Below are 22849 nucleotides of genomic sequence, written 5' to 3'. Positions count from 1 at the left end.
TTGTAAACTGAAACAAAAGGTTGAATGTTGTCATGTAATATTGTATAGATTGGTAAGGATGGAAAGTGGTGTAATGGTTGTATTTAAATGTTGATTTTTTTAGAAAAGGATACTGTATGAGAATGGTTTTGAAGTTTTAGTTCATAAAAGGTATAGAAATGGCAAATGCATGGTTATGTAATGAATAAAGAATGGAGATGTTGAATTATGATGTGAAATGCTTGTAGAGCTGATGCCCATGTATGACGCAAGATGCTTATATGTATAAGTATAACAATATTATGATGATAGGTTCTCAAAGCTTAATGTTCTCCACTTGTTTTGTTATGCAGGAAGTGTTTATATGAGATGTGTTTGTGATGGATATGGTGATGTTAGAACCTTCAAGTCACATGTTAGTTTTAGATTTATTTTTGGAATGCTCACTTGTAATGTGACATGAGCTTATTATGATAACTATGTATGGAAGTTGGATTTTTGAATGAAAAATTGAAATGGAAAGTTAGATTGTGTTTGTAATTTTTGACTTGATCGAATCGTTAACTCTAGAATTGGTAATTGGTTAATTGATTTAGAAAATGGATAACATGTAACATGTCACTAAAAGAAGGAAGGTTTTTAAGAAAAACCCTCATGTCACTAAAAGAAATAGAAGAAGCATTTTATCTAAAGCTATTTTTCATTATTATGGTGATAAAGGTCACATTAGGCTTCTTTGTTATGTTAGGAACATTTAAATACAACTTACTTAGTATTAGCCAATCATATGACCTAGGGTATTTTGTAGTTTTTTATGCCCTTAGTTGTGTAACTGAGAATAAGGCAAGTCATGACCTTGTGTTTAAGGATTCTAGGATTTAAAATGTATATATGTTTGATCTATATGATGTGTCAATACATGGTACTAAGTGCTTAGTAGAAAAGGGTGAAGATTCTTGGTTATGGCATAAGCGCTTAAGTCATGTGCAATTCAACTTAATGAATAAATAACATCCAATAATTTAGTAGTTGGTATTCTTAAAATAAAGTTTTTAAAAGATAAACTATGTGATTCTTGCAAATTGGGAAAGAAAACGAGAGTGTCATTTAAATCAAAGAAGGTTATTTCGGCAACAAAATTCCCGAGCTTCTCCACCTAGACTTGTTTGGCCCTTTGTAGACAAGAAGTTTAGGAGGCAACAATTACGAGTTTATGATTGTCTGTGAATACTCTAGATTCACTTGAACATTGTTTTCATCCCATAAGGATGAAACATTTAAGGCTTTAGTTGATTTTTCTAAGCTTGTCCAAAATGTTTTTAGTTTAAAAATTACCACTCTCTATAGTGATCATGGTGGTGAATTTGATAACCATCAATTTTAAATCTTTTTCACCAAAAATGGGATTTCTCATAATTTATCATGCCCAAGAACTGCACAACAAAATGGTGTTGTTGAGCGTAAAAATCGTGTTTTGGTAGAATTGGCCCAGACTATGGTTAACGAAATAAGCGTACCTAAGTAATTTTGGGCGGATACGATTAATACTGCATGCCATGTCTTAAACAGGGTGATCATTCGACCCATACTAAATAAGACACCCTATGAGATACTTAAAGGTAGAAAACCAAATGTTTCTTATTTTTCACATTTTCAGTTGAAAATGCTTTATTTTAAACAACATAAAGGATAATCTGGGCAAATTCTATGCTAAGTCCGATGAAGGGATATTCTTAGGGTACTCATCTACGAGTAAAGTGTATATGGTTTATAATCATAGAACTGCTTCAGTAGAAAAGTCGATTCATGTTTCTTTTTTGATGAGTTCTCACCCAAAAAGACGGGGAATGGTATTTGTCCTTATGTTTCAGGTGTGATAACGGAAAAGTTGATCAATGACGAAAGGTCAAAAGAGGGTCCTCCACCTTCAATAAAGGACGAGGACATTAAGGAAGATAAATAGGAAATATCACATGAGGATGAAAAACAAGAGACCTCGAGTCAGCTTCCTCAAGATTGGACAATCACAAAAGATCACCCGTTAGACCATATTCTGGGAGACCTCAAAAGAGATGTAAGCACTAGATCACATGTTAATAGTTTCTATAAGTACTCAGCTTTAATTTCTCAGATTAAACCTAAATTGATATCTGATGCTTTACATGACGAGGGATGGTTACTTGCTATGCTAGAAGAACTTACCAAATTTAAATGTAACGACGTTTGGGACCTTGTTCTGCATCCAGTTGATAAAATCGTCATTGGAACAAGATGGCTATATAGGAACAAGATGGATGAAAATGGCATAATTACTAGAAATAAAGAAATATTAGTGCCAAACTGATATAATCAAGTTGAAAGAATAGTCTCCAAGGAGACTTATGTTTATGTAGCTCGTCTAGAAGCTATTAGACTCCTTTTGGCATTCCTTTGATGCCTGGATTTTAAGCTTTACCAAATGGACGGAGAATGGTATTTGTTGGTTCTAAGTGTTGGCAACAATTTTGATAAAACAAAGAGTGTTCACAAGATGTTATGTGTGATGTCTTAACATGATATATCCTATGTACCTGCTGGAGTTCAAGAGCATGGTCATGCATGATTGTTTCAGAATGACATAATAACGTGGCATCTGATGATGTGTACTTGCTGGAGTTCAAATGGGAGACATGATCATGCAGGATTGTTTCAAGATGTCATACACAATGTCATGGCATCTGATATGGTTGTACCTGCTGGAAATTATATAAGGAATTATGGAATTATGCAGGAATTGTTCCAGGATGTCAGACCCGATGTCATGACATCCTGTACACAGAACATTCAGTGTAAATGTATGGTGTTTTGTGATTGCACAATTAATGGCAATCTATGTATGATTGAAGATCTGATTTGCAGGCGCATTCAATCATGGATTACAACCTGATTTATGTATTTTCCAAGGAGATCTAACCAGCTGTCATGAGAAGATTTGATTGGAAAATAGATTTAGGGTTTTCAAGATATCCAAGCCCAGCTGAAAGCTTCTATAAAAAGAGACTTGGAAAACCTGTTTGAACACACAACCAATACTGAGTGAAATAGAGAGAGAGAGAGCTAGGGTTTGTGTCTTGTTTAGTCGTAAGACTTGTAAGCCATTCAAGTCATCCATTGATGATTGAATTGGTCTGATTTGTGGTTGTAATTTGTCACTCTAAAGCTGTAAAGCAAGAGTGTGTGTCTACTTGATCAAAGCTGTGAAGCAAGATCAAGTGTGTGTCTACTTGATCAAAGCTGTGAAGCAAGATCAAGTGTGTGTCTTCTTGATTGAAACTGTGAAGTAAAATCAAGAGTGTGTTATGGAAAAGTGTTTTCTTTTCTCAAGGGATTGTTGTTTAAAATCACAGGTGTAATTATAGAGAAGTGAGTGGGTTCTCATATATAAGAGTGCTTAGGTAGAAATTGCACGGGTAGAGATTAGGTGAGAAAGACTGTAACTTGTTGAAGTGTACGGAGAGTCTTTGAACTGATTCTATTTTAGTGAATTTCCTTCCTGGCTTTGTAGCCCCCAGAAGCTGGTAAGGAAAATACTCAGGTCACTCCCTAAGATATTTCCTATGAAAGTAACAGCCATAGAAGAATCCCAAGACATCTCAAACATGAGAGTTGATGAGCTAATTGGTTCTCTCCAAACATTTGAGATGAGATTAAATGATGGTTCTGAAAAGAAAACGAAAAGCATGGCCTTCATGTCAAACACAGAAGATGAAAACAGTCAGGATGTTGATGAAGACTTGTCAAAAGAAGTAGCAATGCTGGGAAGACAGTTCAACAGACTGTTGAAAAAGATGGATGTAAGATCCAAGGCTAATGTCTAGAACATCTCACCTGACATCAGTAGATCCAACAATGCTGAAAGAAGAGCAAGGTCAGATGATAAGCCCAAAGAAGGAAAAGAAGTACAGTGCTATGAATGTGATGGGTACGGACACATTAGAACTGAATGTGGAACCTACCTCAAGAAGCAAAAGATGAGTCTTGCTGCCACTTGGTCTGATGAGAGTGAAACAAAAGAAGCTGCAAATCTGGTAACTACCTTGATAGGAAGATGGGGTTCTGATGAAGACTCAAGTGATGATGAAGTAACCTTTGAAGAGCTGGCCACTACCTACAGAGAGCTGTGTCACAAGAGTGTAGAGTTGTGTAAACAGGTTGAAAGCCAGAAGAAGGAAATAACTCAACTTGAGAATGAGAAGGTAGCACACTTGGAAATCATCTCCAAACTGAAAACATAAGCAGTGGTTCTGAAGGCCAAGATAGATGAAAGTCAACAGGTTGAAAGCCAGAAGATAGTACAGCTGGATAATGAGAAGGCAGACCATGTGGAAATCATCTCCAAGTTAAAAACTGAAGCTATGTTCTTGAATTCTAAACTAGAAGAGATGACCAAGTATGTAAGGATGTTAAACAATGGATCTGACTTCCTAGACAAGATTTTCCAAACTGGACAAATAACAGGAGACAAATCTGGCATTGGGTATAATGAATCTAAGCCTGAGTACAGTTACACTGGTTGCAAACTTCAAGCCAAACCAAAGTGCAGTCATAGTAAAAGCAAACCTGTGATGTTACATCATATGTCACAACAGTGAAGTGATTATGAAAGAAATCAGGACCAAAGACAACTGTTACATGTGGAACTCTCAAATTGATTATTCCTCAAAGGGTACCTATGCCAAAGAAAAAGGTATGAAGATGAGTATAGCTGATAGAGGAAATCTCAAGAGTGATGAAAGACAAGCCTGTGGGAAATGTTAGATAAGGATGTCACACCAAAAACTCAGACTTAACATCACTTCCAAAGGAGAAAAGCTCATGATGGCTCAAATAGATAGGAAGTTAGATCAGATGGGTGAAAATGTTGATAGTCATACACAGTCTGAAGTTGGAAAGAGCTTTGTTGGGCTTGGGCTACCAGTCAAGCAAATAGAAGGGCCTATGTATCTATCTCAAAGAAAAAGTACAAAGTGTAAAGTTGAGGTTAGAAAAAGGAAAGAAAGAGAGAGTTCTGACTCTAAAGAGGATGTTGAAGACGATGTCCCAGATATCACCCCTGCTAAAAAGCAAGCTGTTAAGAAGTCTCCAGGCAAAACTGTTGTTGTGCACTTAGACAATATCTCCTTTCACTTAGAAGATGGTGCTGCCAAATGGAAGTTTGTCATTCAGAGGAGGGTAGATGTTGAAAGAGAATTGGGAAAAGAGGAAGTCATGGAGTTAATCAAGGTTGCTAGTCTTATGAAAACTGTTGTTGGTTTACCCCAATGCTATGAGGGGTTAGTAAAAGAGTTCATTGTGAATATCCCTGAGGATTTTTATGAAAAGAGCAGCAGGGAGTTCTGCAAGGTTTTTGTGAGGGGAAATGTGTGAGATTCTCACCAACCATTATCAACAAGTTCCTAGGAAGAGGAATTGATGAAGGAGTGGATTTAGAGACTACAAACAATGAGGTCTGTAGGACTATTACAGCTGGCCAAGTTAAGGAATGACCTAGTAGGAATCACCTATCAGCTGGCAAGCTAACTGTCAAATATTCCATCTTGCACAAGATTGGGTCAGCCAACTGGGTGCCTACTAATCATATCTCTACCATCTCCATTGGTCTTGGAAGAATTATTTATGCAATTGGAACCAGGATAAACTATGACTTTGGAAGATTTATGTTTGACCAAACTATCAGACATGCCTCCACAAATGTTGTGAAGTTGCCCATTGCCTTCCCATCCCTTATTTGTGGTATTATCTTGAGTCAACAACCAGGCATTCTGAGTACTAGTGACATTCCAAGCAGAAGAAAGCCCCCACTATCAATTCACTACAAGCTGTTTGAGGGAAGTCATGTCAATGATGTTGTCATGACATCTGATAGAAAAGAGCCTGCATCTCAAGGTAGCTTAATTGATCAGTTGAAGGAAACCTGTAAGGAACTGGAGAATGGTATTAAGGTTGCCAAGGCAAGAAAAGAAGCTTTGGAGGTTCTTATTAGGAGCCTAGAAAAGGAAGAAATGGAGAAGGTAGGTGAAGATTCAGATGCAAAAACCTCAAGTGAGAGGTCAAAAGCTCAATCCAGTGGCAGCTCTGAAATCCCTGAAGGCTCTGAAGGAGAAGGTGATACTTCTTCCTCTGACTAATGGTCCCCCCCTTTGTGTTGAAGACTAAAGTTGAAGACTGTGTGAGTCCTCATTGATGCCTGTTTGTAATATTTTGGGCTCTTAATGAGTTCCTTGGATTTGTTCATTGTCTCAGCTATCACAGCTGTGTATGATGATGGTTTGTATCTCCTGAACAATTATGTTTTAACATTTTTAATGTTATGACATCTATGCTGACATTCTCTAGGCTAATTGACATTTATTTTGTCTAATTGGTCACCTTTGGTCAATTTTGACTAAAAAGGGGGAGAAGTATTTATGTGGAGCTGGAGCTGTGAGGAGATGTATGTGGCTGGACAGATGGACAACTATTGTTAAACAGAATGCTGTTCTGTTTATAGATGTCAAAGGGGATGTCTGATGTGATGGTGCACAAGTGTTGATGTTGAAGCAGATGTCAGAATGACATTCTGATTGTTACAGGTGCTGTTATTATCAAAAGAGATGAATGCACAGATTTAGGGGGAGAAGTAGTACCCTTGTGCATTTTTGTGTGTCTTACTAGTTGCATCCATAACTAGTAATTCTGTTTGTGTTACACAGATTTAGGGGGAGGAGAAGTACCCTTGTGCATGTGTGTATTACTAGTAGCTATAACTAGTAATTGTATTTGCTTCTGCTGCTGATTAAACTACTGTTATGTTGTTTAACTGCTGATAATTTACCTTGTGAACAAAAAGGACATATATATGTTTTAGCCAAAATTTGCCAAAGGGGGAGTTTGTTGGTTCTAAGTGTTGGCAGCAATTTTGGTAAAACAAAGAGTGTTCACAAGATGTTATGTGTGATGTCTTAACATGAGATATCCTATGTACCTGCTGGAGTTCAAGAACATGATCATGCAGGATTGTTTCAGAATGACATAATAACATGGCATCTGATGATATGTACCTGCTGGAGTTCAAATGGAAGACATGATCATGCAAGATTGTTTCAAGATGTCATACACAATGTCATGGCATCTGATATGGTTGTACCTGCTGGAAATTATATAAGGAATTATGGAACTATGCAAGAATTGTTCCAGGATGTCAGACCCGATGTCATGACATCCTGTACATAGAATATTCAATGTGAATGTCTGGTGTTTTGTGATTGCACAATTAATGGCAATCTATGTATGATTGAAGATCGGATTTGCAGGCGCATTCAATCATGGATTACAACCTGATTTACTTATTTTCCAAGGATATCTAACCAGCTGTCATGAGAAGATTTGATTGGAAAATAGATTTAGGGTTTTCAAGATATCCAAGCCCAGCTGAAAGCTTCTATAAAAAGGGACTTGGAAAACCTGTTTGAACACACAACCGAAACTGAGCGAAATAGAGAGAGAGAGAGCTAAGGTTTGTGTCTTGTTTAGTCGTAAGACTTGTAAGCCATTCAAGTCATCCATTGATGATTGAATTGGTCTGATTTGTGGTTGTAATTTGTCACTCTAAAGCTGTTAAGCAAGAGTGTGTGTCTACTTGATCAAAGCTGTGAAGCAAGATCAAGTGTGTGTCTACTTGATCAAAGCTGTGAAGCAAGATCAAGTGTGTGTCTTCTTGATTGAAACTGTGAAGTAAAATCAAGAGTGTGTTATTGAAAAATGTTTTCTTTTCTCAAGGGATTGTTGTTTAAAATCACAGGTGTGATTATAGAGAAGTGAGTGGGTTCTCATATCTAAGAGTGCTTAGGTAGAAATTGCACGGGTAGAGATTAGGTGAGAAAGACTGTAACTTGTTGAAGTGTACGTATAGTCTTTGAACTAATTCTATTATAGTGAATTTCCTTCCTGGCTTGGTAGCCCCCAGACGTAGGTGAGATGTCTCTTATAGGAGGGCTGCCATATTTCTTAGGATTATAAATCAAGCAAACCTAAGAAGGCACTTTCATCAGTCAAACAAAATACTGCTTAGAGTTTCTCAAAAAGTTTGATATGAAAGATTAAGCATCTCAACACCAATGACTTCAAATATGATTATTGACAAAGATGAAAGAGGAATGGATTTTGATGTAGCCAGGTATAAAGGTATAATTAGATCCTTACTCTATTTAACAACAAGTAGGCCAGATATCATGTTTAGTGTGTGCATGTGTGTTAGATAATCAAGAACCACCTAAGGAATCCCACTTTAAGATTACAATACGTATTTTGAGGTATCTTAACGGAACCTCCCAACATGGTATTTGGTATCCTAAAGGTAGTGCTTGTAGGTTAGTAGGTTTTCCTAATTTTGATTTTATCGGGTGCAAGTTGGATAAGAAAAGTACTAGTGGTACTTGTCACTTATTTGGGAGATGTTTAGTTTCTTGGCACAGTAAGAAGCAATATAACATTGCTCTTTCTACCGCCAAGGATGAATACGTAGCCGCTGGTATTTATTATGCACAAGTCTTATGGTTAAAGCAATAATTTCTAGGTTATGATTTAAAACTTGGTCGGGTTCCGATTAAGTGCGTAAGTACTAGTGCAATAAACCTCATAAAGAATCTGGTACTTCATTCACAAACCAAACCTATTGAGAGCCGACACCTTTTTCTTAAAGATCATGTGGAAAAAGGGGATGTTATTTTTGAATACATTGACACTAAAAGTCATCTTGCTGACATTTTTACAAAACCGTTGTCATTGGATCCCTTTCACAAGATTTGTAAGGATTTGGGAGTCTTAGACTCTTTGTAATTTAAATAGATTACGAACTTTATTTAGTTTCATTTGCTATATTTTTTTCTCACTAATATTATATTATAGCAAATCATAGCTCTTACTGACTACATTGGTATGCCTCTATAACTCGTGTATCCACTTTATATCATTATATGTGTTTGTTATAGATTTATGCATTGGTTTACTTATTACCTTCTTCATTTTACTTACTTCATCTCTAGCATATGTTCTTGATTGATGTAATATGAATTTAAGTCTCTTTAAATTCCCATTCCTAATTATTTGCATTTGAGCATTTGTATACTTGTTGATGAATTATTTATGTTATTAATGTGTTCCTTTACACAATATTTTTAATCACTCAATTGTTTGTTGTTACATGTAAATGTTGCATGTATATTTGCAATTTGTTGCATGTAGCATGTATATCTTCATGTTCTACATCCGATCCTTGATGTTTTATACTCTTCTTAGCTGTTTAGCTCATATGTTCATCTGGAACTATTTGTTTGTGGTTGTTTACTTGGTTCTTAGACGCATTTCGATTTATCTCTTTTTGATGTTGTTAAAGGGGAAGAAGAAATTGTAATATGGGTCTAGAATTGTTTTATGTGTTTTATGTTGTGGTTTGTGTGGAATGTTTTAGGGGGAGCATAAACATTTTTTCATTTTGCTGAAAGTCTGCTCAAATCCAAGTTAAATCTTGCCAAGCATCAAAATAGGGGAGAATGTAGTTGCATGTCCCTAATACATTCAGCGAGAGCACCCCAATACGATTATTTTGTTGCTTGTCTTATCGCTTTCATTTTCAATTACTTTTGGTTATTGAGACTCCTTCATGATTACACTTCTCTAGATCAAGTTTTGAAAAGATTTATGTTTAGCATGCATAAACCAATAGTTATGTTTGAACTTGATCAAGATGCTTTTAGTCAATTGCATGAGTTAGTGGAATAAGAACCATATATGTTATTGATTCAAGTTAGGTGGAAAGAAAAATCTCAAAGTGTTTTGAAAATTATGAAAAATTGAGATTTAATTTGTTTGATTCGAATTAGGCAGATATCCTGTCTCTAATCCAATTGAATAAAGGCAAACCAAACTTTTTCAAACACCTTGATTCGAATCAGAATTTACACTTGATTTGAATCATGCTTTTTCTTGGTTACCTCTAGATGATCTGATTCGAATTAAACTTTGGATCTGATTTGAATCTTAAACTTTTCTCACATTTTCCAGTTGGCTATGCTTGGTTTTGTTCGAATTAGAATTAACACTTGATTTGAATCATGGGGTCTTTGATTCAAATCAGACTTTGTTCCTGACTCGAATCAACTGTAAAATGGGTCAAAAGTCTATTTTTCTTCTTATTTCACTTCACTTGCTCTTTTGACTCAAATCATGGTTTGATCTTGATTCGAATCTAACTAACATTTTCCACCATTTTTATTGCTTAATCTCAAGCACATATAAAATAATTTTGTCATCTTTTTCATGTAAGATTTTCCTAATCAACATTGTGATTTTCTACGAAACCAACACCCTCTGTTTTTGAAAGTTCAAAGCTCTTGCCACAAAACTCTTACATCTTCTACTTCAATTTGATTTCAGATCTTGATAACGAGAGATTAGTTATTGAATGAAGGGGGTGATGTCTTGAAACTAATAAGTCTTGAAGATTTGATTGAGATTTTCAGACTTCTCTCCAGATTGCCTTAGTAGTGACTACATGTAAGGCTACGTATAAGGAAAAGATCTTCTCAAATCTTCGTATAATTCATCACTCAAGGAATCCATATGATCAATGGGTAATTACTACACACACAAAGGCTTGGAGAAAATTAGTGATATTGGAATGTTCAAGAAGCGTTAATCGAGTAAATATTATGCAAAAGAGTTTGACATTATGATGTATACTAGTTAAGATCATGATATGGTTTTTTATTAATGTCTATTGAAGCAAGCACACTCTATCATAAGGAATGACTCTACAACTTCTGAACAAGCTTCATTATTAGTTCTGAAGATTCTGCTTCTGTCATGTCAATAACTCTGAAAGTGTTCATCCAGATTAGTTCTGGTTAAGACTCTGATAAAGGCAAGCTCATAACTTGTGAACTCAAGACTCTAAAGTCTCATTCCAACAAGGTTCTGAAGACATACTTTAACTTATCATCATGCTTTAACTATTTCTATAAAAATCCTCTGATTCAGGAAGTTAAGTATAAAGATAACAGTGACTCAAATCAAGCTTTAACAAACGTCTACAAGAAGTCTCCAGTCAGAAGTTATCTAAAGAAGATCACATGACAACGTACATAACTTTATGTATAATCAAGCAAAAAGTAACTTTATCAGGATCTTATCTCTCCAAGTGTTTTGAACTTTACTATGCTCCTCTCAATGTCTTTATGTTAGTTGAGTTTATAGTTCAATTTACATACTATAGATAAAGACCTTCAATGGCTACTTGTACCATGGGTAGTTTCAATCTTCAATGGATCTATTCGCAACATCTAGATAAGAAGAAGATTGAAGACATTCAAATAATCAAAATGAATGGGGGTTGAAGAATACATGACCGAGTTCACAAGGCTGTGATACCATTTCACAAACATGGATTGAGAGAGAAATTATGTTACATAGAAAACATAGGTGAGAGAAATACACACAAAAAGGGAAACATAACCAGAAGGGTTAAGTGTATGAGAGTAGAGTGAAACATATTCACACATGACTTGAATAAATAATATGTGAATATGATCAAGAAGATAAATAGAAAAGAAAGGCACAACCGAGAAGGAAATATATGCAATAAAAGAATAAGAGTGAAAACTTCATTTTTCTATACTTAGAAGCAATCAATTTGTATTATCCTGAAGAGTGTAAAACCTCCGTGTATCTGCTTAACTAAGAAGAACATATATAAACACAATGTTAATACCACACTCTTTTGTTAAGAGAATTTGAAGACTCTAGACTTTGTGCTCAGAGTAAGTATCTTTCTAATGATTTAGCATTGAAGTCTCATGCTTGAGGGCAGAGCAAGGAAGTCTCGATTAGTGTGATTGAGCATTGAAGTCGCATGGTTGAGGGTAGAGAAGAGAGTCTCGACCAGTGTGATTAAACATTGAAGTCTCATGCTTGAGGGCAAAGCATTAAGTCTCAATATAGTATGATTGAGCAAAAAGTCTCTTTCCGTGGGATTGAGCAGGAAGTACTGAACATGTTATTTAGGCAAGGATGTCTCTTTCTTGAGGGCTTGAGCAAAAGTATCTTTCTAGTTTGATTGATCAAATTGTAATCTATTAATCATAGTGAAAATATCTTACGCTACAAGGGGACTGAACTACTCTCATATTGGGAGGAACCAAGATATATCATGTTTCTCTTTGTTTACTTCTGCTTTTACAGTCCGCTGTAAAACAAACTTTGAAGTCAGACTTTGATCTGATTCATCTTCTTACTTGGATCAAAATCTGAGCTTGACATCTTAGGTTGTGAAACAGGTTTAAGAAAAAGAAGTACATTACCATACACAATTCAACCCTTCTTCTTGTGTATATTATTCTCACCTTCAGCTGGTATCAGAGTCTGGCTGTGTTTTTTCACTTAACAATGAAACATAAAAGATCTGGTGAGAAAAACTATTTAGTCAGTGCTTCAGCTTTCAATGTAGTTTCCTTCATAAGTTAAAGAATGGAAACTGCATAAGATAAAGAAATATAAGTTGAAGTAATCAAGAAACCTTTTTCTGCTTTAAGTTATTTTCTTTGTGAGTATGAAAGAATTCTTTAATCTTTAAGACTGACTCGTGGGAAAATGTGCTTATTATAGGAATCAAGGTTTAATCTTGATCTGCTTGTTAAGGAAGACCAAGATTAGGAACTTTTGCAGCTTGACTCAAAGACAACACCAAAATATCTTGCAAACAATTTCTCTTGTTTAAAAGGAAGATTTAGACAGTGATACTAAAAAATACATTCTTGCACTAATGGCTCATACACTCTCTGATTCAGAAACTGAGTCAGAGTATGGCTCCAAATCTGATGAGGAGGATGAGGTATATTCTAACCTATCTCTTTATGATATTATTAATTTTTTTCATGATCTCTTGATTCGTTGTTAAGATAAGAAAAGGCTAATGAAGGCTGTCAAGAAACAACTATATTTTCTTAAAGAAGAATTGAAATATTCTAAAGAAACTGCTGAGACATTGGAAAGAAATCTAGCTTCTCAAGCGGAAAAGGATTCCAAGGAACCTTTAATATGGAGTAAGCAACAACAAAGGAGAAGGTTTGGGCTTTCATGAAAAATTCTTTGATTCCAAAACCTTGACATGTAAGAAACCTTTGGAGCCATCTTCTTCAAGCTATGCTAATAAAGGGCTTAACGAATATTTTGTGTCTGATGGTGAAAGTATCAAAGTTTTGAACCCATCAGAGCCAATAACAGAAAAGTCAAAGGTTTTGATTAAAATCATACCAGAGACCTCAAGGTCAAAAGTTCTGTAGAAGTCAGAACCTGAGATCTCAAAGTTAGTCGTTTTGAAGAAACCGGACACTATGATCAAAAGATCAAAAGATCAAAGGAATTAAGAACCTAAGACCTTCAAATCAAAGGTTGTAAAAAACCTGTACCTAAGACTTATGTATATAAGTTTTTGAAAAGTTCAGAAACTAATGTCAAAGCTTATCCGAAACATAATTTTTATAAAAAAAAGAAGTATGGAATAAGCGTAGACATTACTATAAGGCAAGGGCACATATTAAGAAAAAACCTAGAGTAACAAACACAAAAGAACCCATAAGACTTTGGGTACCAAAATCTGAAATTGTGTTTGCAGATATTCTAAAAGGAAAAGATAAAGCATTTGTCCTAATGTCTGGAAAATGGATGACTACGACCTACAACGGGAGGAATGCATATTTCCAAATCCTAACTCTGAAAGAGGAAGGAGAGATGGAGCCTTGAGAAAAGAAGAAAAAAGTACTATGGTTACTGGTACTATTGAACTCCAAGTCCATGTTGAACAATGACTAGGCTCAACAAAAAGAGTACTTTAAGACTGATTCTCACCAGTAAGAACTTTTCAGTCTTAAAGCACTCTATGAATTGTCTTTTCAAAATATAGTTGTATTTGATCTCTTTCTCTCTTGGTTATGCCTTATCATTCCCTTTTTAAAATGATCTCCCTCAGTCTAAGTTTTTCATTCTTGTTTTACAACTTGTCTCTCAAACCTGGTTAACACAGTTATGCAACCTTTCCCTAGTTTTTCAAAAGCTCTTATCTCTTGCTCCTGTCCTAACCTGGGATGACGTCTAGCTCAAACCTTGGCGTGGAAAACCAACTTGAGAGCATCAATGAAAGACTAGTCATCCTTGAAGAATTGGGAGTATTTAACTTTGATCTTCTGCTCCTCCTTCACTCAGGCGTAAGAATGAAATTTCCTCAAGTAGTTTTCAACCTCCTGAAGATAACATTGTCTCTCCTTGAGAGTAAGTTTCTCTTCATTCCTTCTGAGAAAACTCTTCTCTCTGTAAGGAACGTTTGTAAATCTGGATGAAGTTTCATTTAACCATGGGATGAAGATTTGTTGGTAAAGATTATACTATTTCTTAAGGACAATCCAAATCCCTCTTCATCCACTCAAGCTTTGGCAATATTTTCGACATGCCTTAGCCTTTTTTCTTTTGCGTCTTTATTTTTCCAATTCCTGTAATAATTTGTATCTCTTGAGATCCAATGCTTCAGATGTGTTTGTTATTATGAACTATATGACTTGTTAAACATTTCCAATCAATAAATGTATCATGTAAGTTATTATATCAAAAAGAGTACCTGTTTTTCAAGGCTAGATCATTTCTACATTTTTTATTCTTTTGATTATTCCTTTGTAATATTATTTTTCTTAAGACTTATATGTTCTTATTTTTAGTTTAATTTGACGTATTATTTCTTAGCCTCTGATTATATAACCAAAGAAATTATGCTTGAGGGGAGAGCAGGAAGTCTCGATCAGTGTGATTATGTATTGAATTCTCATGCTTGAGGGAAAAACAGGAAGTCTGAATCTGGTATGAATGAGAAAGAAGTCTCTTTCATTGGGATTGAGCAGGAAGTCCTGAACATGTTATTTAGGCAAGGAAGTCTCTTTCTTGAGTGCTTGAGCACAAGCCTCTTTCTAGTTTGATTGAGAAAATTGTAATCTGTTGATTATAGTGAAAATCTCTTGTGCAACATGGAGACTGAACTACTCTCAGATTAAGAGGAACCATGATATATCGTGTGTCTCTTTCTTTACTTATGCTTTTACATTCCACTGTGCAACAAACTCTGAAGTCACACTTTGATCTAATTCATTTTCTTACTTGGATCAAAATCCGAGCTTGATATCTTAGGTTATGAAACAGGTTTAAGAAAAAGAAGTAAAGTTTCCCATATACAATTCAACTCCCCCCTTCTTGTGTATTTTTTTCACCTTCAAAATCTCTAATTGGTTCCTGTCATAACCTAATTTTTAATCCTAATATCCCATATCTCGTTTGCATCTTTGAAATACAAGCAAGGTCATATTTTGGTCCTTCCCCTTATCCATCTTTGAATTTGCTTCTTGCAGGGATCACCAAACACCTCTTTGTTTTATCTTTGTGTTTATTTGATTCATTACTTATATAACCAATAATCAAAATTCCAAAAGTATGTCTTGTTTCTCTTAAGTTTATTATGCAAGGTAGGGCTCTTCAAGTTAAGAGCACCTCAAAGTTTGGTGGCTTACTTCTCAAGAAAAGTCAAAGGTTCATGTGTTTATTTCCATGCCTTCTTCAACAAGTAACTTCAAGCTTTGAGAAATTTGTCCAAGATCCCATAAAGGACACCTTATATTGAGTTCATATGATCACCCATGTGCTTTGAAATGCAAGGAAAGTCCAAGTACACAAGGTTGCTCTAAGTGGCTTGACCAAAAAGTCAACATTTTGAAGTCAAAGTTCCAAGGATCACAACTCCTTTAATTCTCAACATTTTTGAATGCTTCTTTTTGTATATGACTCTTCTTAACATCCTATACAACTTATATTTACATGACAAGATCCAATTATTCTTGGAGGATCATCAAAAGTTTGGAGACATTATAGCTTATTTGTGGATTTAATGAAATTTGACCTATTTTCAAGTGACTTTTTGCCAACTTTCAAAGATCATAACTTCCTAAATTTCCAATATATGAAGCTGATTATTTTTTTCACAATGCCATTGGTGATACCCTTTAATAGTTTCCTTCAAGGACCAAGGACAAAATATGCTTGGAAGGCCATGGAATTCACGGGGACATTAGAGGTCATTTTCAGCCATGAAACACTCAAATTTTTCTAAGTTATGAAACTGGTATTTCATTCCAACTTCAACTCGCCATACCTTTGTGCTCAAACATACAAATGCAAACATTCTTGACATATTCTAATTTTGGCTATGATGTTAACACACTGCAAAAAGAATTGGATCAAAAAGCTTCTTGAGTAGGATGCCCCATTGAGTTGAACATGGTGACTTGAAACTGAAGAAATCACCATTGTCCGAAGTTTGATCATGACTAGTCTCACTTCCATGCCAAATTAGCAAGTGTTTTAGGCTTAAACATGTTTTGACAAGTCTCCAGAAGTTAATTGACACTTAAAACGAATCATTTGGCTGAATTTTGATGAGTTTCAAGTCACACTTTTGACACAGTTGGATCAAATTCGTTTTGCACGAATTCAACATCACTCCACAAGTATTTGGATCCAAACACATTTCCTATAAGTAGAGGAAGCTATTGCCTTTATTTGAAAGCTTTGGAGAGCCAAGAAACACCTGCTACAACTTGAAATTTTTCCAGAAAATTCAACTATCGTGTTTTGAGTTTCAACCCATTTCAATCCATTTTCTTGATTCTATTAGCTCCATTAACATCCTCTTAAACTTTTGCTACAATTCCGAAGCTCTGAGACTTTCTGAAATGCTCTAACTAGATCGAGCTTCATCAACTTCTGATCACCTTCTGGACAAGGTAGTTTTGAGCATCATTTGAACTCAAACAAGTTACCACAATGTAGTCCTTTACTCTATGATGCTTTCCCCTAATTTATCTAGTGTTGATTGATCGTGTTCTTCATTTAATTTAATTTTTTATGGCTTGCTTGTTTCTGAAACTTCTTTGAAATTCCCTTTTCTCAATTCACATAAATGAATTTGTAGTATGAGGCTGAATACGGGATGAGAAGAGGATCACAATGGTGGTCGTCTCGTGTATTGAAGTTACCAAATGATGAAACTTCGGTGATAGCTCACCGGAGAAGAAGACCGAAGTATTTCTCAGGTGGTCTGAGTTTGGACCAGACACATTGGCATTTTGAAATGTTTTGATTGGTTAAATTCAAACTGGATCTTGTGTTTTGCTTGCAACGGGTTCCATCGTGCATCCTAACCTTTGGAGTGTTGGATCTACCACGTCAATTAATGAGGCGTGATCCAACGCTCCTGGTTTTTTCTGATTTATTTGTTTTTCTATTTTTATTTTTAAATTAATTTTTCTTTAAAAATTCATAGTAATTTCATTTTTTATCCAAAAAATCCCAAAATAATTTCGAAAGTTCTCTTTTATTTTCCTTCTTCTGATTTTTATTTTTTCACATTTTATTTCATTGATTTTCTATTTTTTATGAATTTTCTCTTTTCTATTTTATTTTAATTGGTTTAAAAATACTTTTTTTGCATTTTAAAATTCTGAAAATTTTATTATATGTTTCTCATTTTATTTCCAACCTTCCGCAATTTTCTTAGCCATTTATTTGTTGTTTTGAAGGACTTTGTGGATTTTCCATTTTATTTCCATTTTAAAAATCATTTAAAAATACCTTTGATGCATTTTTATTTCATTTTAATTGCATTTTTAATTTGTATTGTGAGGGCAAAGGTTTTTAGTCCATGCTTTAATGATGCCAAACCTTTTAGTAGCTCATACTGTGTACTTTGGACGATGTTATCATATCTTAGAGTGCATTCATTCTTTAACATGCTCAAAGTATCAATTTAATGTGTCTATGCATATATGAGCATGTCATATATGTCAATGTTGCACTTGATCATTGTTGGTACCTTAGGCCCATAAGATAATGGTTTGGATTGACCAAAATACATCTTAAAAACTCATTTTGACCATTTAAAATCTTTGAGCCGACTCATGCTTTGGAGCGGTCGACTCATTCATGCATGTAGTTTTCTTTGTAACTCATGGGTTTGATCAGGTCGAGTCATAGGTCGACTTATTTCTAGAAAAATAAGATGAGTCGACTCATCTCCCTGTTGCGGTCGACTCATAACCCGTTTTATTTGAATTGTGTTGCTGCGGGTCTGAACAGGTCGAGTCCCCATGTGAACAGGTCGAGTGGTCGCTGATTTTGCTCATTTTTTGCTGTGTATTGTTGCTAAAAGTTCTGATGTGTTTTTCAATTGGTCTCATTTTCATTTTTTTGAACAAGAAAAGTGAAACATATACACTAAAGTTCCTCTTCCTCTTCATTCTTCGTTGCATGTTTCAACAACTACACATAACAATTTTTGTTGATCATAATGCATTATTATGGTGATAACGTCCAAATAGGATTGTGTATCTTGGTTTGGGTAGAGGTTTTTAGTGGTTATTTATTGAATAAAATCTTAGGGTTTTGTCCTCCAAGATTTGGGTTTTTTTTTCCATAAATCTTTGCTTCAGAGATTTAGCTGAGTGAAAGGTTTGAAGAACAGTGGGTTCATTCGAACGAGTAACGATAACCAGAGGATTATGAAGAAAGGTTTGGGTTCAAGCCTGTCAATATCGAAATCAGCCAAGCTAGAGTTTTGGATAACTTGGAGTTCTTGCAATAAGGTAGCTATAATCGAAGGTTTATTCGGAATGTTTGAAGCACTTGGTTCAACTCGAACCAAGGGGAGAGAAGTGAATAAGATCTACAACAACACTTAGGCTTTCTTGGTGGTGATTATTCCTTCTCTTGTATAAACTTTGCAATTAATAATAAATATCTCAATTATAGTTTTAGAATCGGGTCCAGACGTACGCGAAGCGAGGATGAAAGGGGATCTGCCTAAACAAATTTGGTGTTGTTCTCTCTTTCTCTAACTCTTTAGTTTCTGCATAAATTGAATCTTGCGTGAAACTAATTGGTAACTTCATCTCACTTAATTGTTGTGCATTAAAGTTGTTTCATAAATTGTTGCAATCACTTTGGTTGTAACTAAGGGAAATTCTGCACAATCAACTCTAGTGAAATTAAGACTTGGTGTAGTGTGCACACCAAGTGTTTTCTAAAATTAACTTCGCACAAGTTTATCAATATTTTGCTTATTTTCTCATTTTTTTAATTCATCATTGGTTGTAGCTATATCAAGGATTTGTGCATTTGATCGATTGATTAAGATTGTTGTTGATTAGCTTTATCTTACTCATTCCATTAGGTTTCACGCATATCTGATCTTTCCAGTAACGGGTCATTTAGACGATCGTGGTCTAGGGAGCCTTCGCAACCTTTAAAAACAACTTTAAAAAGCACCAAATTTTTAAACACGTGATCTATTCAACCCCCCTTCTAGATCGGTACTATCGTCTAACAAGTGGTATCACGAGCAGCAATTTATCTAGTGCTTCACATATAACTTTTTAGAAAATGGATAACGACCCTAAAGGGGCGTACAATAGAGCGTCTATTTTCACTTGTGAAAAATACAGTTATTGGAAAGATTGTATGCGTATTCATATCAGCTCTGTTGATAGAAAGGTATGGAAAGTCATCCAAGATGGCCCTATGGAAATAATCGTGACCAATGTGGATGGCGTTGTTATACCTAATCCTAAAGCACAGTGGAATGAAGAGGATGAGAAAAAGTAAAACTATGATTGGAAAGCCAGGAATATGATCATCTCCACGTTAGGTGTTGATGAGTATTACAGGGTTTCCCATTGTACTAGTGCTAAAGCTATGTGGTACTTGTAACACCCCGATGAAATAAGGATAATTATTTAATTTAAATTAATATAATATTTATTAATTTAATTAAATAATTGGATTATTATTATTGGATTATTTTTATTATTATTACTATTGGAATAAAAGTTGGAATTAGAAAAGGTCCCATTTGGTAAAAAGGGTTATTTTTCACGTGAAAAGGAAAAAGAGACAGAAAAGTGGAAAAAGAGCCAGAGAACAAGGGTTGAAGAGAGGAAGAGCTTGAAGCTGAAGGATTTGCCGGATTAACTCAGGTAAGGGGGGTTTATCGTCGTTTAATGGGTATTATGGGATAACATGTAGTGGGTAGTGATAAACCATTGATTTGACTCTGATTAGAATGATGTATGCTGAAATTTGTGAAATATTGGATGAACGAAATATGGGTTATCATTGGAGAAATTCGTAAGGATTAGATGGAATAATGTTAGAATTGTGAAATTGAATAGGGTATGATTCGTGTTAGATGATATGGACGAACACTGTGTAAAATTGGATTGTAGGAGGTTGGATCTGAAGAATCTCGCAGCAGAGAAAACCATAGCAGATCTGGAAATTGGTTTCTGGTCATACGCGTATGGCACTAGGCAATACGCGTATGAGATGGTCTGGTACGCGTATGGCACTAGGCAATACGCGTATGGATGAGGAAGATGATGTTTTGAACGTGGTTTGGTCTCTGTTGGTACGCGTATGGGGAAGTGGTACGCGTAGCATACGCGTATGAGACAGGTGATACGCGTATGGGATTGGCTGAGAAATGGGCCATACGCGTATGGGACTAGGCAATACGCGTATGGGCAGGATTGTGATTTTTCTGTGCTGTTGTTGTGCAGTTTTTGGTTGTTCAGCTGAGTAATGTAATTTAGCTGATGTATGATAGAGTAGGGATCATTTCCCGTTGTTTTGAGCAGTATAGGTATTAGTAGAGTGTGCTAATACTGTGATTGATTATGTGGCATGACATGATATGATTATGTGATAAATATGTTGATGATGTATGATGGTATGCATAATGTTGTGAATGTATCTATTATGTATGCAATTATGAATGGACTGTTTATGGCTTAGAGTGTGAGCATATGTCCATTGTGGAGGATTGTTGATGTTTGCATGACTAAGTGATTTAGCTTGCATATTGTGGCCTTTATGGTGGTAGCTAATTCCCATGGTGAGGAATTAGTGAGTGAGTATTGTGGATTGTTGTTGATGTTTGCATGCTAGGTGATTAGCGTGCATATCATAGCCCTTGGGGTGGTAGCTAATTCCCATGGTGAGGAATTAGTGAGTGAGTCACTAGGTCTCAAATGAGTGGGACTAGTGAGCTTGGTAGCCGTATCTGGATTTGATCGGTGAGGTTGAACTATATGTTCACGAATAGTCGGTACCGCATGCATGGAGTCTCATTGCATAATGTATGTATGTATGGCGTATAATATGAATGGATGTATTCCAATATTATACGTGTTGTTTTGGTGATTGTGTTGAGTATGATTTTGGAGTTGATAGTGCCGTTACTGATTGTGTGATCTGATTAGGGTGATTGAATGTGTTAACTTACTTAACATTTCATGATATTTTATAATGCTTATTATATCGATTGAGGAACTCACCCTTACAACTATGTTTCAGGTAACGAGCAGTGATTTAGTAGAAGCTAGTCCTTGGAGTCTAGTGTAGTTCCTTAGTGGGTCATGCTCTGGTAGATGTAACATCGGGACGGGATGTTTTACTTGTTTTTCCTTGATGATTGTTGAACAAGTTACATGTAATGTGTTACATGTTTTGCATTGTTGTTAGACTTTATCCGCTGCGTATTATGCAAATGTTTTATTTTGATTAAATAAATGAGCATGACAGGATATTTTGGAAAACGGTGTGAAGTGTCAAGTGTGACACCCTTGATTGCATATTTACTCTGATTTATATTTTGTTATTTTAATTTAATTTTGGGGTATTTTAGAAGGGTGTTACAGTACTCATTGCAAATTTCCCATGAGGGAACCAATGATGTCGAACTAGCTAGAATCAACACTTTGACTCAAGAATTTGACCTTTTTCATATGAAGGATGGTGAAACTATTGCTGATATGAAAAAGAGATTTTCTCATCTAATCAATCGGTTAAATGCTCTTGATAAAACTACCCCTAATGATGTTGCTACTAACAAAATCTTAAGATGTCTTAACAGGGAATGACAACCAAAGGTCACCGCGATTAAGGAAGCCAATGATCTAAGAACATTGGACATGACAACATTGTTTGGTAAGCTTCAAGAGCATGAGTAAGAGCTCATGAACCTTGAGAAACATGAAAAGAGTCAAAAGAAGGAAAAGAAGGAGAAAACAAAGGACACCAAAAAGAAGTCTATCACTTTAAAGGCTTCAAGTTCTAAGTCATCCACCAATGATACGTGTGAGAGTGAATCAAGTGATGATGATAAAGATTTGAATGAAGACATGGGGTTGTTTGTAAGGAGGTGTAAATGATACCTTAGAAAGAATAAAGTTCAACATTTAGATGAAAATATAGTCAACTATAGAAGATAATAAAAATTCTCAAATCAAGAAGAAAGTAAGACAACTAAGTCAAGAGGCCCATGTTACGATTGCAGAAAGGCCGGTCACTATAAGCCAAATTGTCCATTGTTGAAGAAAGACAAAGGAAAAGAAAAACGTCACAAGAAATCTAGCAAAGCTAGAAGAGCATACATTGCATGGGAGAGCGGTAGTGAGCCCTCAAGCAATGGTAACTCAAGTGATGAAGAAGAAAATGTCAATCTTTGTCTTATGGCTCATCAAAAGAAGAAAAAGAATGTAAGTCATTCTAAATATGATCATGTTGATAAAATGTCTTATTTTGATTTGCAAAAAGCCTTTAGTACTCTACACAATGAGGCCAATGAAGGTTTTAAACGCTTAGCCTCAAATAAGAAGATTTTCTGGTATTTAGAAAAGAAGGTTTCTGATTCGGAAAAGGAATTAGAAAC

At 35.4% G+C, this 22849-nt stretch overlaps 1 protein-coding gene across 1 annotated transcript in view; it reads left to right on the top strand.

Annotated features, from left to right (window-relative positions):
- Window positions 1-12814: 12814 nt before the first annotated feature.
- Window positions 12815-22849, top strand: part of LOC127137335 (eukaryotic translation initiation factor 4 gamma-like) — a 40058-nt gene continuing 30023 nt past the window's right edge. The window contains exons 1-2 of the mRNA XM_051063807.1: window positions 12815-12883; window positions 12971-13116. Of these exons, the coding sequence (XP_050919764.1) occupies window positions 12815-12883; window positions 12971-13116 (215 nt within the window). The remainder of the gene's footprint in view (window positions 12884-12970; window positions 13117-22849) is intronic.

This window comes from Lathyrus oleraceus, chromosome 4, assembly GCF_024323335.1.
Source record: "Lathyrus oleraceus cultivar Zhongwan6 chromosome 4, CAAS_Psat_ZW6_1.0, whole genome shotgun sequence".
Lineage (NCBI taxonomy): Eukaryota > Viridiplantae > Streptophyta > Magnoliopsida > Fabales > Fabaceae > Lathyrus > Lathyrus oleraceus.
Note: the sequence above shows the minus strand (reverse complement) of the source record. Positions and strands in the feature narration are given on the sequence as shown.